Here is a 17,219-nt window from a genome sequence, read left to right as displayed (position 1 = left end):
AGACTTCAGTTTTTGACAGAACATTTAAACATTGTCTTCAAAACAAATCTTAAGCGCATTTGCTTTTGTGAAACTGGTAAAAGCTCTTAACATAATACAACTGGTAGTAAATTGTACAAGTCAAAGATGATGTTCATCGTGCATACAGCTGCAGTCATAACAGATGGGTTCTCCTGCCGTCAGGCGGGTCCTCGGTCGGCCGAATTCCAAAGTCTAGGTCTGGTGTCGGTTGTAGTCGCTTCTTCCCTGACGTCAGTGCGACAGGGGTATAAAGGAACCAGCCAACGCCATTTTCTTCAGTCTTTCTTGCCGCGCGGTGCCCGAAGCAGAAGCAGTTCGCAAGTGCCGGTCGGCCAGCTCCTGAAATTATGAAAATTTTGAAACCGAAGTCTTCTTGAAAGCTAAGTACCCCGTTGGGGGAACTTTTCTTGCCTCAGACTGATGTCAGACAAAGTTAATAATTGTATTTCTTGTGGGAAGCAAATACCGCATAAGGATTTCCATTCCCTCTGTATACCTTGTTTAGGCCCAGACCACAACGTCTCGGTCTGTCGCTTTTGTGCTACATTCAACAAACGCACCATTAAGCGTCGGGCGGAGTTCGCCCGGCATTATTTTGGAAAAACATTTAACTATATTATGTCGTCAGATACTCCGACTCCAGTTTTGTCTAAAAAAACGCAAAGATAAGGACCGACACACGAGGTCCGCGGCCTCTACCAACACCACGCCAAAGCCGACTACACGTGGTCTGGTTCTCAGCGAGGCGCCTACGCAGCCCCTGACTACTGACGACACTTCATTGGCGGTGTCTCCTGTGCCCGAGGCCGCAGGCTCCTCGGCCCACACCCCGACTACAGATACCGAAGCCACTCTTGGCGTTGAACCTCAAAATGTGGACAGGTCTACCTCCACTTAAGGTGTCTTCAGACCTTCCTCTTCTTTTTCCGTCAAGGCTTTCACTAAGTGTAAAGCAGCCATGCATTCTAAGAGACAAGCTACACAGGGCCCATCTCCAGGCCCCATGCCTAAAAAACAGATGCTTAAATTGGCTGAGGATTTAATTACTCTTATCAGGGGTTCTCAACCCCCACCGGACAAAAGGCCCAGAGTGGAGGAAGAATCCCCCTCCTCTGATTAGGGCTCCATTATTTCAGAGCACTCTGATGATCAGGAACATTCTTACTCCCCTTTTGAAGACTCTGATGCAGAGGAGTCCATTCCTTCTGTATCCCCCCCAGAGGATTACTCATTTGGGGAAACTTTGCATACCTTAAGGGAACACTTCCACTGGGAAGGCCAAGATTATTCAGATTCCAAGAAAAGGCTTAGGGAATTTCTCTTGCTACCTCAGCACAGACCTCTGGCTATACCTCCTGTCTTGGACATCCTAGATGATGTTTACTCGGAGGCCTGCCTTAACCCGGATTATCTGCCTCCAGCCCCAGTCAAGCCTGACAGGTAGTACAGGGTTCCTGACTCTCAGCAATTTCTATACAAAAGCCATGCTGCTGATCCAGAAACCATCTCACAGGGCCCCAAGGGAATTAAGGCCTTCACTGCTAAAAATCTATTACCTTCCGAGAGAGATTCCAGATCCTTAGAAAGGTGGGGAAAAAAGGTATATACCTCGGCTACCTTAACCATGAGGGCCTTAAACTGTCAGTTCCATATGCTAAAATACCAACAGTTTTTGTTATCACAATTGAAAAGTAAAATGTCACAACCTGAACAACCAGACTTGAAGGAGTTGCAGGATTTGATGCATAGTGCAGAACAAGTGGGTAAGCATACCTTACAATGTGGTTTTGATGCTCTAGAGGCCTCATGTAGAGCTGCTGTTACAGGATCAGTCGTATGTAGACATGCCTAGCTCAAGGAACAAACCTTGCCTGAGCATGTCAAAGCTAAATTACTAGATGGCCCTATACAAAAGGATGTATTATTTGGTGCTAATGCTGAGGAGGTATTAAGGAAAATGGAGGAAAAGGCTAAATCAATGCAAACTGTGAAAGATTTTCTACAGGTACAACAACCCCCATGTTTCAGTAGAAATTGGCTTTCCAAAAATTGGTCCTTTCCAGCCACGGACAGACCCCAAAGAGGTAGATACAGACGCCCGAGGGGCAGGGGACAATCCCAAGGATCGTTTAGAGGCAGACCATGGCAAGCTCCTACACAAAGAGGTGGTGAGGATAACTCACAATCTTTCAGAAAGCAAGCCCAATGACTTTCCCCTTTGCATGCCAAGCAAGACTCAAATGGCAGCCCCCTTAGGAGGAAAACTGGCATTATTTTCAAAAAATTGGCATGTTGTCACAAAAGACAAATGGATCCTGGACATTATAGACAGAGGCTACAGATTCCATTTTCACACCCTTCCAAAAATGAGAGGCATGCCAAACCTGCCACACAATCAAAGGGCAGAGGCACAAAGGCAAATTACAGATCTCATAAACATGAAAGCTGTTCAAGAGGTACCTACGCACGAACAAGGTCAAGGTTTTTATTCCAGACTATTCCTGGTACCAAGGAAGGGAAAAGATTGGAGACCTATTTTGGACCTATCCATCCTGAACATATCTCTACTTGTACCAAAATTCAAGATGCTCACTCTACAGCAGCTTCTTCCCGTGCTGGGCAAGGAGTCTTGGCTGGTAACATTGGACCTCAAGGAGGCATACCTGCATGTCCCTATCAGACAAAATTGCAGAAGATACCTCAGATTTCTTGCAGGTTCAACCCATTATCAACTCTCTGCATTGCCCTTTGGCTTATCTACTGCGCCCAAAGTATTCAATAAATGCCTGGCATCAGTAATTGCCTGCTGCAGACTTCAAGGGATACAAATACACCCCTATTTGGACGACTGCCTGATCCAAGCGGACAGCAAGCACATTCTTCTGAAACATCTGGCTTATGTAATAATGTTGTTGAACTCTCTGGGATATACAGTCAACAAAAAGAAATCAAGACTAATACCCTCTCGAAAGATAATTTTCCTGGGTGCCAACTTGGACACAAACACCCAGATGGCCTACCTCACGCCAGAGAAGCAGGGGCAACTAACTCAATACTTAAGAACACTAGCAAATTGCACCAGGCTGACTGCAAGGAAAATCCTGCAGGCTCTGGGATTCATGGCATCTTGCATCTTACTAATCCCATGTGCAAAGCTGCATATGAGGAAACTTCAATGGTACCTGAAAAACCTATGGTCTCAACACAGCCACAGTTTGGAAACAATAATACCACTAATTCCATGTCTGCAAAAGGAATTTCTGTGGTGGGCTCAAGCATGCCAAACAAACACAGGTCTTCCATTCAGCAAGCCTCAAGCAAATCAAGTCATCACAACAGACGCCTCGGACTACGCCTGGGGGGGCGCACATGACAGATCGGTGCATTCAGGGCAAATGGTCCCAAAAGAAAAGCACCTTCACATCAATCAAAAGGAAATGCTAGCAGTAATAAATGCTATTATAGCTTTCAAAGACCTCCTGCAACCAGGTCAACTATTGATAAGAACGGACAACACCACAGTTATGTGGTACATAAACAAACAGGGAGGAACACATTCATACCCCCTATGCAGACTGGCCATGTCACTTTGGAACATGGCCATGGACTTACAAATCGAACTACAAGCACAGTACTTGCCAGGCAAGGAAAACACGCTGGCAGACAACCTAAGCAGAAATATGACAGATCCACACGTATGGAAGTTGCATCCAAAAGTTTTTACAGAAATAATCCAAGCATGAGGAAGGCCAGACATAGATCTCTTTGCCTCCCACAAAAATCACCAATTGACAAAATCCTGCTCAAGGATTTTCCATCCAAAGGCCTGGAGAGTGGACGCTCTCTTTCAGTTGGACATCAATGACAGTTTATGCCTTCCCACCTCTTCCTCTACTGACCAAAGTTCTATTGAAAACCAGAGCAGACAGACCAAAGATGATTCTCATTGCTCCAGACTGGCCAAGACAACACTGGTACCCACTCCTGAGGAGCCTGACGCATTCTCCACCATGGACCCTGCCTCTAATGCCTCTTCTCCTGACTCAGCACAGCTTCAAAACTCTTCACAGCCAGCTAAAAACAATCTAGCCGCATGGAAGATTCCTTAGCATCACAACAGACCCTACTCTCCAAGGAGGTGCAGGATGTCATTTTGGAGGCCAGGAGGCCGTCAACTAGAAAAGCTTACTCCGCAAAATGGAAACGGTTTTGTGTCTGGAATGAAAAAAAGGGCCAGAATCCTGGAAAACTGAATTTACCTCAAATACTACAGTATCTAGCTGAGCTGCTAAGCAGTGGACTTTCATTCTCCTCCATCAAAATCCATGCCTCAGCCATTTCTGCAGAATACAACACTGATCCACCCTTATTCTCTCACCCTCTCTTAAGACAGTTCCTCAGAGGGGCTAAGAATCTAAGACCCCCAAAGGAAACAACCAATACCTGCCTGGGATCTCAATTTTATTCTGGAAAAACTGACCCTGCCTCCCTTTGAGCCAGCTGCCTCATCAGATTTGCAATATTTGTCCTGGAAAACAGCTTTCCTTCTGGCTATTACCTCAGCTCGTAGAGTTTCAGAACTACAAGCTCTCATGGCTGTGCAGCCTTTTATCATCTTCCATCAGGACAGAGTTTCCTTACGAACCCAACCCATCCTTTATGCCTAAAGTGGTATCCAGGGTAGCTTTGAATCAGGCCATACATTTACCTACCTTTTATCCTAATCCTCAAAACAAAGGGGAGAGATTACTACATTCCTTGGACATCCACAGACAACTGTGTTATTATTTGGACAGAACAAAGTCTTTCAGAAAATCAGAACAGCTCTTTGTGTCCTATGCTGTAGGAGCTCAAGGAAAGCCAATTTCCAAACAGACAATCTCAAAATGGATAGCCCACTGCATACGCTTTTGCTATTCTTTTCATGGCAAAACTGTACCTACAGGCATCAGATCTCACTCCACCAGGGCTACAGCTACCTGTGCAGCTTTCCTCAGAGGAGTTCCTACCAAAGATATTTTGGAAGCAGCCACTTGGAGTTCTGTGCATACCTTCTCCAAGCACTACAACCTACCATTATACTCCAAAACTAGAGCAGGCTTTGCCACTGCAGTCTTGCAGGGCATCCTGGCTCCTCCTAGTTCCACCTAGTGCCTACCACCCCTTTCTTAGCTTTGGGATTCTACCCATCTGTTATGACTGCAGCTGTATGCACGATGAGCGTAGTACAGTTTTGTACCTACCATAAATGTAGATGTTCGAGTGCTAATACAGCTGCAGTCCAGGTTTCCCTCCCTCCTTCCCCTCTTGGGACAGGCCTATTGGCTAACATCTCCTCATACAACCTGATTGGGGTATTCATTTATGGTGTATTTGCTTGCAGCTACTGTATTTTGATTATATTGCATTGTTTTTTTACACAAATTTATGTATTGCCTTCCTTCTGGGGGCACCAGACATCTGGGGCAAGAAAAACTGAAGAAAATGGCGTCGGCTGGTTCCTTTATACCCCTGTCGCACTGACGTCAGGGAAGAAGCGACTACAACCGACGCCGGACCTAGACTTTGGAATTCGGCCGACCGAGGACCCGCCTGACGGCAGGAGAACCCATCTGTTATGACTGCAGCTGTATTAGCACTTGAACATCTACATTTATGGTAGGTACAAAACTGTACTTTCTGTAGTCCTATCTCACCTTCATTCTTACTCTTTGGATCGGAGCCAAACCTCTGCTCTGACTCGGCCATACTGTAGCTCAAAAACTTCTTGTTGGCTCGTGGCTAGGAGGTATCCCATCATGCATCACTACTATTCCCCAGATCTCGTTTGCCGCTCATTCAGCTCAGACGTGATTCTTCTTGGTTGTGGCTAAGTGATATTTTTCTATAATTTTTCTTGTCATTGTTGGATATTATTATATTGTCTTGCTAGTTTTTGTGTGTTTATTGCAGTCTTTGTTTCGGACTATTTGCTGCTTATTTCTCTGTGTATTTGTTGTATGTTGTTTGGCCGTTCTTCCGTTGGCCTTTATGGTATCCCTGGATCGCTAATCTCTTGTACGGCTGCTTTCCTCTTTGGGCTAGGCCAGTTTAAGTTAGAGGACCTAGTCCTCGTTCTGTTGTTTGTCTCCCGTTGGGCTAGGCCTGTTTAAGTTAGAGGACCTAGTCCTCGTTCTGTTGTTTGTCTCCCATTGGGCTAGGCCCGTTTAAATTAAAGGACCTAGTCCTCTGTTTATTCTCCTCCTCTTAAGGCTAGGCCCATTTAAATTAGAGGACCTAGTCCTCCGTTTTTCCTTTTCTCTGTTCAAATTGTGTGTTGTTTTGTGGATTGTGGTATGGATCATAAGCCTTTGGGCTTCAAAAAGTGTACTAAATGTGCTTAGAAGATGTCCTTGACTGATGGGCACAATTTGTGTGTTTACTGTTTGGGGGCTATTCACCATGATTTCAGTCCTCCTCTTCTTCAGGGCAGGAATAACAAACTGATATTGAAGGGACTATTAAAACATTCCTTTGAGGAGGAATTGACATCCTCATCGTCCAGTTCTAAATCTCCTTCCTCCTCCAAAAAAGACAGACCTAAAACTACAAAAAGGTGGTCTCCCACCCTTTCTGTTTCGTCGGAGCCGCCAAACAAAGTTGCTAAAAGTGGCTTACACCCTCATCGGCTCCACTGATTTCGGTGCTGATAGAGGTTAGCTTAGTGGATCCATCAGTCTCGGCTCCAGGAACTTCAGAGCCGATAACTGACACTATCTCTCGGAGCCAGTCATTTGAACTTCAACTGGTCTCCCCAACTCTTAGGTCGCCTATATTCCAGCGATATAGATCCCCCACTCTATCTTCCAGGTCCTCTATGAGCCTTTCTGATGAGGATGACGAGAGAGTGGTGTGTAGACTACTTCAGACTTCGGTGCTGGCAAATTTGCTTTTGGCTCGGTCCCAGTCGGTTCCGGAGCCCAGTGTGCCCCCACACCCGATCGATGTTCTTCCTCCGAGCCTCTCTGAGCCTCCGGAGCCAGAGTTGTCGGTGCCTCAGGTTGTGGATAGGTCAGTTCCAGCTACCTCAGTTGGTCTCTCAGTTCCGTTATCCGCTTCAACCCTTTCGGTGCCGTCTGCGGGGTCTAGGGTTCTCAGCTGTCCGGTCGGGCCCGAGGGGGACGCTTTGAATCGAACTTTGGTTCCGAGCCTACTTCTCAGTGCTTCTGCTCGGGTGAGCTTGGACCTCACATCAGCCTCGGAGCCCATCTCCTTGGTATCGAGGGCTGCCTCTGCATCTTCGGAGCGCAGGGCATCCTCGGAGCCGGGATGATCGGCCTTCGAGGTGATGAGGAGTATGCTGTCCAGGTCTTCAGCTCCATCCAGAGGTACCGACTCTCTTCCCCCTAAGGAGACAACTTCAGTCTCAGCTCAGCTCCCTCTCTCTCCCAACACAGCAGAGACCCGCAGCCTCAGGCTACCTCCATGAGTGGTCCCTAGTCTTCCGCGGTCTCCCCAGAATGCCTGTCTGAGGAACCACTTGGGAAGAAAACTTGTAAGAAGAAACATGTTGACTCCACTGATGAGTCTATTGCATCAGACATTGACCTCAAGGAGTCAGAAGGGTCCCCCAAGTCGTCCTCTGATAATATCTCATTCGCAGATATCCTTGAGATCCTTAAACAGAAAGGCGGCTGGCCCACCACATCCCCTTCTGATGAGGAGTCAGTGTACCTGAAGGCTTTCGGGTCTCAACCCTCCACCTCTTGAGTGTCTCCTCCCTTCGACGAGCTACTGGATTTAGTAAGTCGAAAGGTGTGGGAATCTCCTGATACCGTGGAACCGGTTCCTAGAAGACCAAATACATTTTTTCAGCACCCCAGGACAAGGACTTTCTTACTAAGGGTGTACCAGTAGATGCCATGGTGGTGGCAGCATCCACCAAGAAGGAACTTGCCGAAACTTCCTCCACTGTCCATCCACCGAACAAGGAGTCTCGAACGATGGATAGGTATGGGCAGTGTGTCTTTTCTACAGCAGCTTTTACACTTCAATCGCTGAACTACTTGCTCCAGAGAGATCTCCTAAAAGAGCTGGGAGATACTCTACAGGCTAAACATATCTGATGCGTATCTCAGAAGGTCAACGCACAGATTATATGCAGAGGATGGAACGAGTAGGGCAGCGGCTTCAGGAGTCTTTCTCAGAAGACACTCCTGGATGCGTTTGTGTAATTTTGCAAAGCCATTTAAGTCTACGTTTGCCAACGCCCCATTTGACGGATCTTCATTGTTCGGAACCAAGGTAAAGGGCACACTCACCAGGTGCAAGCAAGAAGGAAAAACCCTGTCTGCCGTGGGAGTCTGATTTTCTGTCCCTTCTAGACCCTATCCCAAAGGACAGAAGAGTGGCAAAATGTGGTTCAGGAAATCAGTTTTTTTTCAGGACGCACAAGGTGATTCCTTCTCCAGAGGCAGAGGAGGAGGAAATAATGGTAGACGCCACCCTAGAGGTAGAGGAGGCCCGCAGAACCAGGGAGACCATGATGCCTTTCGTGGTCGTCCCTTTCAGCACTCCTGAAAGGAGACCCGACTGTGTGTCTCTGGAGCCAGTTGGGGGTCTTATTTCTTTATACCCAGAAGCCTGGCATGACATTACTCAAGACAAATGGGTATTAAAGATATTTGCCAGAGGTTACCAAATTCCCTTCACTTCTCCACCCCTTCAGACCAGACGAGTCCCAGATGTGCCACCCAATCACATGGGGTTCAGCAACTCTAGAAATCCAAAAGTTGCTTGTGAAGAGAGTCCTCCAACCTGTCCCCCGCAGACCAAGTAGGATTAGGGACTTACTCTAGATTCATTTTGGTGCAAAAAGAACAGGGGACATGAGACCCATTTTGGTTCTCAGCAAATTGAACGAATCTGTACAGAAGTCCAATTTTCGAATGGTCACCTTACAGTTGATACTCCCCCGTTGTTAGGGAAAGACATTTGGATGTGCACCATAGATCTCCAAGATGCTTACCACCACATAAAAATGGACAGGGCATCGAGGAGTGCCTTACGCTTCTGGCTGGGAACCAGTCATTATCAGTTCTGCGCCCTGCCCTTTGGTCTCACCACAGCCCCCAGGATGTTTACCAAATGTATGGCAGTGGTTACGGCTCACTTGAGACGTCAGGGATTCCAAGTGTTTCCATATCTGGACGACTGGCTCCTGACTGCCACCACCAGGCATCTACTGTTACAGGCCAGGGACGCTACCATTTCAACTTGCCTGCAGTTAGGAATTACAGTAAATTGGCAAAAATCTGCATTGTCACCCTCTCAGCATGTGAATTTTATTGGCGCTGAAATAGACATGGTCTCAATGAGGGCTTACCATACATTAGAAAGAATTCAGTGTCTAAAGGAACAAGTCTTGAATTTACTTCCTCTAAGAAAAGTCAAAGCAAAGGTGGTGCTCAAGCTATTAGGGACCATGGCTTCCACAATAACACTAGTTCCATTAGCCAGACTGCACATGAGGTTCCTGCAGTGGTTACTTTTTGCCCAGTGGTCGCTACAGTACCTTCCTCTGTCTCACCCCGTCCTGATAACAAATTTGTGTAAACAGGATCTTCGTTGGTGGACCCAGACCAGCAATCTAAACACAGGCAGACCATTTGTCGTCCCCCTCCTCCCCAGTTGCCACTGTGACCACGGATGCTTCCCAGATAGGGTGGGGTGGGGCATTATCTAGGGAGAGCAGTCCAAGGCACATGGCAAGATCACGAGGCTCATTTGCATATCAACGTCTTGGAGATGAGAGCAGTGCTTCTAGCGTTGCAAGCACTTCACAGCTTCCTCCCTCTAGGGATGATTGCAATCCACTCGGACAACATGTCGGTGGTATGGTACCTAAAACAAGGAGGAACCAAATCTTACCCCCTCTGCAGAGAAGCCCTACGAGTATGGGAGTGTGCTGTCTTCCCAGCGCTTTCTGATAGCAACGCACATCCCGGGGAAATCCATTGTCATAGCCGACAGGATCAGCAGGGCTATTGTGATGCCTCACGAGTGGTCTCTGAACACATACATTGCGGAATAAATTTTTCGCAAATGGGGCCAGCCTTGCTGCGATCTCTCTGCCACCCCTCTCAATGCCAAATGCAGCAGCTACTTTACCCTGATTCCTCTGGAAGGGGAAGCACCAAGAGACGCACTCGTTCACGACTGGCACTCAGGACTTCTCTGTGCTTTCCCTCCCTTCCCTCTCATATCGAAAGTAATTCAGAAAGCAATATCCTCGGGAAGCAGAATTATCCTAATTGTTCCTTACTGGCCTCAGACCTCATCTAAAAGACGAGCCGTGGACTCTGGATCCAGTGCCAGATTTACTGACACATGTCAGGGATGTTCCATCCCTCTCTCCACACCCTCAACTTGACAGCTTAGCTGCTCCCAAGTCCATCCCTAGTCAGGCTTCATGACTTTTCTCCCGAGGTTGTACACATCCTGTCATCTTCTCACAAAACTTCTACCAGGAAGATTTATACCAGTAAATGGAAGAGATTATCTTTTTGGACCCGTGAGAGAAACCTTGATCCTTACACAGCTCCCATTTTTGCCATTTTAGACTTTTTCTTGCAGTTACTCAACCGGGGCTAAGCAGCAACAACTGTCAAAGTCCAGCTGGCAGCCATTTCCACCTTTCATGTTGCTAATGAACCTAATCTTATGGCTCATAGGCTTTGTAGAGCCTTCCTCAAAGGGACCACTTTAAGACCCCCAGGCATGGATCCCGTGGCTCCATAGGATTTGAACTTTGTTCTGCATAAACTTAGTCAAGTCCTTTCGAACCTTCAGGAACATGTAACCTCAAGTTTCTTATTTGGAAAACTATATTTTTAGTGGCTATCACTTCTGCAAGAAGGGTCTCTGAACTGCAAGCTCTTTCCATTAAGCCCCCTTATTTGGTGTTTCATAAAGATAGGGTCTCTTTGCAGACAAAAACCCTTCCTTTTTTCCTAAATTTTCTTCTCAGTCCAACATTAATCAGTCTATTGAGTTGCCTGTGTTCTTCTCAAGTTTTCTATCAAGGCAGAATACAAATTCCACCAATTGGATGTGCATAGACAATTGTGTTTATATCTGGACAGAACTAAAGGTTTCAGAAGGTCAGATCAGTTGTTTGTCTCCTTTTCAGACTCTAGGAAGGGCCTTCCAGTTTCTAAAGTCACACTATCTCACTGGATTTCCAGTTGCATTTCATTTATCTATTTCTCCTGTGGTAAAGATCTTCCTTTCAAAGTGAAAGCTCATTCTACCAGGTCTGTGTCTACCTCGGTAGCCTTTCAGGCTAGAATCCCAATAGACAACATTTGTGCTGCAGCAACATTGGCTTCACCTCACACATTCATTACTCACTACAAATTGGATATGGCTTCTAGGAAGAGGTCTTCCTTTGGTTCCACAGTACTCAGGAGCATTTTCCAATGAGCCACCCAAGATGAAGGTGCTAGGGACGCTGTCCCAAGAGTAAGAATGAAGGCGAGATAGGACTACAGAACATAAAGAAGTTATGTCCTTACCATAACGTTCGATGTTTGTAGTCCATCTCTCCCTTCATTCTTATGAACCCTCCCTCCTGCCCCCTCCTTGAGGACCTGGGAGTAGAGTGCCTATTGCCTTTTTGTTAGTCCTTTCGATTTGGTTTGTTCTTTGTCTCTGTATTTTCTCCTTGCAACAAACAAGATCTGGGGAATAGTAGTGATGCATGATGGGATACCTCATAGCCACGAGCCAATAAGAAGTTTTTGAGCTACAGTATGGCTGAGTCGGAGCTGGGGTTCTGCTCTGATCCCAAGAGTAAGAATGAAGGGCGAGATGGACTACAAACATCAAATGTTATGGTAAGGACATAACTTCTTTTTTCTTTCATATGTACAGTGAATATAATTCTTTTTCTTAAATAGGGTCTGTATTATGTAGTCGAAGAAACTAAACATCAACTACCCTTTCATCGACACACATGTGTCAAACCTGCACTTGAGAGAACGGCCACATCATCAATTTTTTTCCAAGGGAAAAAAAAAACAGTTGGGCGTTGTATTAAATCTGCCCTTTTACCCACTATAGTCCGATCTCAGACTTGGTATATTTAGTTGGGGGGGGGTGTAGCCCCCCCCCCCACTTCATAGTGTTTGTTATATTGTGTCGTGCGTAGTTGGCCTGTCAATTTTTTTTCCCTTGGGGAAAAAATAGATGATGTGGCCATTCGCTCAAGTGCATGTTCGACACGTGTGTAAATGAAAAGGTCGTCAATGTTTAGTTCCTTCGACTATATAATATAGACCCCTTAATTGCACTACTGTTAATACTGCTTTATGTCTGTGTAAATATGCTACGAAGAGACCAGCATTATATACCTTTACATTTTAATGTTCATCTATGAATTAATGTTTTTTTCTATTGCAAAATTGTTAATATTGTACTGGCAGATTTTTTTTTGTACACTTGTCCCCTGATTATGATTTGAAAAGGGTCATTGGATCAGTCCATTTACCTGGTTATCAAATTGTAAAACAAAAAATAAAATATTAACATTAGGAAATGTATGTTTTCCATGCCCTAAGCAGGGCATAATATGCTGAAAGTAAAAGATTCTGCTTTCAAGGAAGTTTAATTTGAGACAAGTCCTGTGTTACCCACTCTTCAAGATATCACAATCCATCTCTGACGAACTGTTTTTTTTTTTTTTCATCCTTTTTTATTGTTAATTGTGTCTCTGTCCTTCGTGTTGTGTTTTCTGCTGGACTAACAGATTTCCACAAGTAATGAACCATGTGTTGGAGACACCACTGGAAATTTTGTAGCAGCTCCCCTTCTCTAACTTGAAATGCTAAGTGTAGCAGTTAATTTAGATTTTTGTGTGCATTATGGGAACATAGTATCTTTCACTGGGTTATGTATTAAAGTACAGCTAGAGGGACACACTTCATTGCAAGCTTATTGGGTGTTGTCTGCTTGAAAAGATGCAGGAGTTTTCACAAAAAAAAAAAAAAAAAAAAAGAGCTTGCATTTTTAATTTTCAAATGTGGTATTAATTGTTGCAATACGTAAAATAGTGCTCCTTTAATACACATATTTACATGTATATTGAATGTTTCAGGTGGAACGAGCCAAGACAAAAGACACCATTTCTACAGAGCAAGTTGACAACCATGAGATGCCTTCGGGGAATAGGCAGTCTGGGTCCCAAACATACACCAGGGCAGAGGTTATCCAGCACAAGACTTTGGCTGACAGAGTGTGGGTCACCTATTTAAATGATGTGTATGATATTACTGATTTTATAGAATTACACCCAGGAGGTGAAAGAATCATGCTGGCGGCTGGTGGAGCTTTAGAACCATTCTGGGCCATGTATGCTGTTCACAAACAGGAACATGTTTTAGACATCTTGAAAGGCTACAAAATTGGAGAACTTTGCTCTGAGGACAAAAGAGAAGCCAATCTTAATGCTTCTGACCCATACATTAAAGAACCACAACGTCATCCTGCTTTTAGAGTGAACAGTTCCAAGCCATTCAATGCTGAGCCACCTGCAGACATTTTAGCTGCAAATTATCTTACCCCAAATGATTTGTTCTTCAAAAGGAACCACCTTCCTGTTCCAGATATCAACCCTTTGACCTACAGACTACAGATTGAGGGAGAGGGAATAAAGTCCCTTAGCTTGTCTCTAGAGGAAATCCATTCCAAATTTCCCAAGCACACGGTAATTGCAACCCTACAGTGTGCTGGCAACAGAAGGTCAGAAATGAACAAAATAAAACAAGTCAAAGGCCTAGACTGGGGCATAGCGGCCATTGGCAATGCATCATGGAGTGGGGCTAAGCTTTGTGATGTACTGACTTCTGTAGGTGTTAAGGAAGAAGAATGGGAACATGTGCATTTTGAAGGGTTGGACAAAGACCTTTCAGGTACCCCATATGCAGCCTCCATACCTATTCATAAAGCTATGGACAAACACGGGGATGTTCTTCTTGCATATGAAATGAATGGGGAAGACCTACCAAAAGATCATGGCTTCCCTGTCCGTGTCATTGTGCCTGGAATAGTAGGTGCCAGAAATGTGAAATGGGTGGGCAGGATATTTGTAAGCAAAGAGGAGAGTACCAGCCACTGGCAGCAAAATGATTATAAGGGCTTTTCACCTTCAGTGGACTGGGATACAGTAGACTTTAGGACTGCACCAGCAATTCAGGATCTTCCAGTGCAATCTGCCATAACAGAACCCCACAATGGTAGCAACATTTCAGCCACATGTGAAGAAATCACTGTGAAAGGCTATGCCTGGAGTGGAGGTGGGCGTGAAATTATTAGAGTTGATGTCTCTCTTGATGGGGGCAAGAGTTGGCAGGTAGCCTCCCTTACAGGGCAACAGCAGAAAGCAGGCAGGGCATGGGCTTGGAAGCTGTGGACACTAACTGCTCCCTTGCCAATTGGTCAAGAACAGCTGGAAATCGTGTGCAAGGCAGTGGACAGCAGCTATAATGTCCAGCCAGATACAGTGGCACCAATCTGGAATTTGCGTGGTGTTCTAAGTAATGCCTGGCATCGTATATATATATCTGTTCAGAAATAAACTACACTGGAGAAAAAGTGAATATGTAAACTGATTTTTCAAGTATTTATATGGAATCAGCATATCTAGCTAAAAATACACTTGCATGAAGATGAAGCCATGAACTTAATTCTCTATACTGAAGAAAATTACTTGCCACTTTAGTACCTGTTTGTGTTCTTTAAAGAACTGACATTTTGTCATTGTTGGCTGTCCACCAAAGCTGGTATGTGAGATGGTATTATTTGATGGTACAGCTGCTTACCTCTTACTCCAGCCCTACCTCTTTGACTACCCATCATGAAGTAATTTTCTGTTTGCTTCCATATTATATAGGCAGGGAGCTGAGACATCCTACTGCACCATCTGAGGATTTTTCATTAATCCCCTAAACATTCCTCCACATATCTCAATGTATCACATTAGCTATCTTGCACACTTTTTACCCTTTATGTCTGTATGGGGGAGTCAGCATTAACAAAACTCCATATATTCAGTCTGAGTGCAGGAAGACCCCTACCATTTCATCTCCCTGGCTGCCTCCTCAGTTACTATGGCTCACTGTTTGACGTCAGGATGCCAAACTCTATATTCAGGCCTAAAACTTCTACTCTAATGGGGCTATCATTTAAATAGTTATGTTAAACAATAGAAGTTCTGTAATTTTAGCTGTCAAGGGTTGTTACTATAACAGCAAGGGGTTAGTTAATAGTCATCAGTGCTTGGGTTTGGTAACAAAGGTGAAGCCTAAGTGACTCAGTGCTGAACCCCACTCAATGCATTGAGTATATCACAGCATAACCCACACCATAACAGTGTGTTAGTTTTCCTTCCTATGTGCTTTTTGCTATTCTGCCCACCAACCATTAGCCCCTTTCCAGTGAGTCTTGGCCCTTTCAGTTCCTTGTTAGTGATAATGTGATGACTGACTTGGGCAGGAGCGAGCAATAGGAAGTCAGCATCTAAGCCACCCCTAGACAATCAAAGGCTGGGAGGCTGGCATAATGGTTAAGGTGTTTACCTTACAGATGCAAGGTGCAGGGTTTGATTTTCACATGGGGTAATTTGCTAGGCTTGAAATGGCTCACAAGAGCAGTTAGCCTAGTTCTAAGCTATGAACCTTCCACAGTCCCACCTCTGTCCTAGACTGTCTAGAGTCTAGACTAGCAATCTAAGGGACCTGTAGGGGAGGGCTACTGTCATCATCAAATCCTCTTTGTCCCTTAGCCCCCACTTCTGACTTTCAGCCTGCTAACAGCATGCTAGAAGCCCAAATTACATGGACAGTTGGAACATTTCTCTTTAAGCCATAAGCTCAAACCTTGTGGTTGATTTGAGTTCATGCATTGTCATGGAGTCCTACTATGCCCTCACTGTACATGTGCATATTTCCAAATACATACAAATCATTAATTTCATCACCAGCTTGCTCTGCCAAGCCTATGTCCCGTGGTCCATTTAAATCACTGGTGCCACTGAGCCTCCATTTGCTGGTTGTAGAATGCAGCTAGTAACTGGTAGCACATTTCTTCCCACCATCCAAAGCTGCTACTCATCAGGGCCTTATGTTTGTACACTGTGGAGCTAGGCATACCCATTGCATTACTGCTGCTAGAAAATGGTCAGAGTGCTTTAAACTTCTGTATGTATTTATTAAATATATGGATATGTTTGTGTGCGTGGTTTGCATCACTCCCAAAAGTACAGGATTTGCTGGGTCATGTTCTCAGAAAACCTTGAGCCAAGTATAGTTTGGTCCTCAACCTCCTTTCCACCATTAAGCTGAAAAATGGTAATTAATATTTAATTAATATGATGGACACATAATACAGGTAATCTAGTATGAATGCATAAAGTCTGACTTTTTTTTTTTTACTTTTATCGTCTCTGCTTGGACAATGTATATGAAGATTTACCATTGCATATAGTATTCACAGAAGTATTAAAGGGCACAAAATAAAATTGTACTTATGAAGTTTGTAATAGTTTGTGACTGCAGTAGTAAGGATTAATTTATTCATTACATGTGCAGAGAGTCTTCTGACTAGTACATTTTATTTATAAATTGAAATCTTTTTCATTTTAACAGGCGTTCATTCTAGTGCTTTAAGTGTACAGAACTGGAGTAAACAGGAATGCATTTGTTTAGCCATGTGTGCATCACAGCAAGCATGTCTTCTCACCATTGTGCCACCATAAAACTCCCTGCATTATAAAGTGGTCAGTACAACCAAATCACAAGTCTTTCTAGTTTTTGAAATAGAAAATAAGGGTGTCATCTGATCTTGTCCTTTTCATTTGTCTTCAGTGTGTGTGTGTGGGGGCGGTATCAGATCCATCTGAGCTGCATACACTAGACTTTTGGATCCAACTGTCAAGCACCTTCCTCTACCCATAATGCCCTAGGTAGCTGACAATAGTCTCATTTGCCACTATCTTGCACAGACTTGGATCTCTCTCAGAATGCCGCATTAGATAGTTTTTTAGTTTTACAGGTTTATGTGAGTAGTTATCTTTGGCTAATATATTTTATACAACTATTATCTCCTCGCTCTCCTATTTTTTTTTTCTAATATGCAAGTTCTTTCCTGATCTCGCATCCCTT

At 44.6% G+C, this 17,219-nt stretch overlaps 1 protein-coding gene across 6 annotated transcripts in view; it reads left to right on the top strand.

Moving 5' to 3' along the window:
• The window catches only part of SUOX (sulfite oxidase), a 308,330-nt gene extending 291,738 nt beyond the window's left edge, over positions 1-16,592 (top strand). For all 6 annotated transcript variants that reach the window (XM_044083752.1, XM_044083756.1, XM_044083755.1 and 3 more), the window contains one exon: positions 13,157-16,592. In XM_044083752.1, coding sequence (XP_043939687.1) covers positions 13,157-14,635 — 1,479 coding nt within the window. In that variant the 3' untranslated portion in view covers positions 14,636-16,592. The remainder of the gene's footprint in view (positions 1-13,156) is intronic.
• The last annotated feature ends 627 nt before the right edge of the window (positions 16,593-17,219 follow it).

This window comes from Protopterus annectens, chromosome 9.part0, assembly GCF_019279795.1.
Source record: "Protopterus annectens isolate FY-2018-M chromosome 9.part0, PAN1.0, whole genome shotgun sequence".
In the NCBI taxonomy this organism is placed as follows: Eukaryota; Metazoa; Chordata; order Ceratodontiformes; family Protopteridae; genus Protopterus; species Protopterus annectens.
The sequence above is the reverse complement of the archived record's forward strand: the minus strand, read 5'-3'. Positions and strand labels throughout refer to the sequence as shown.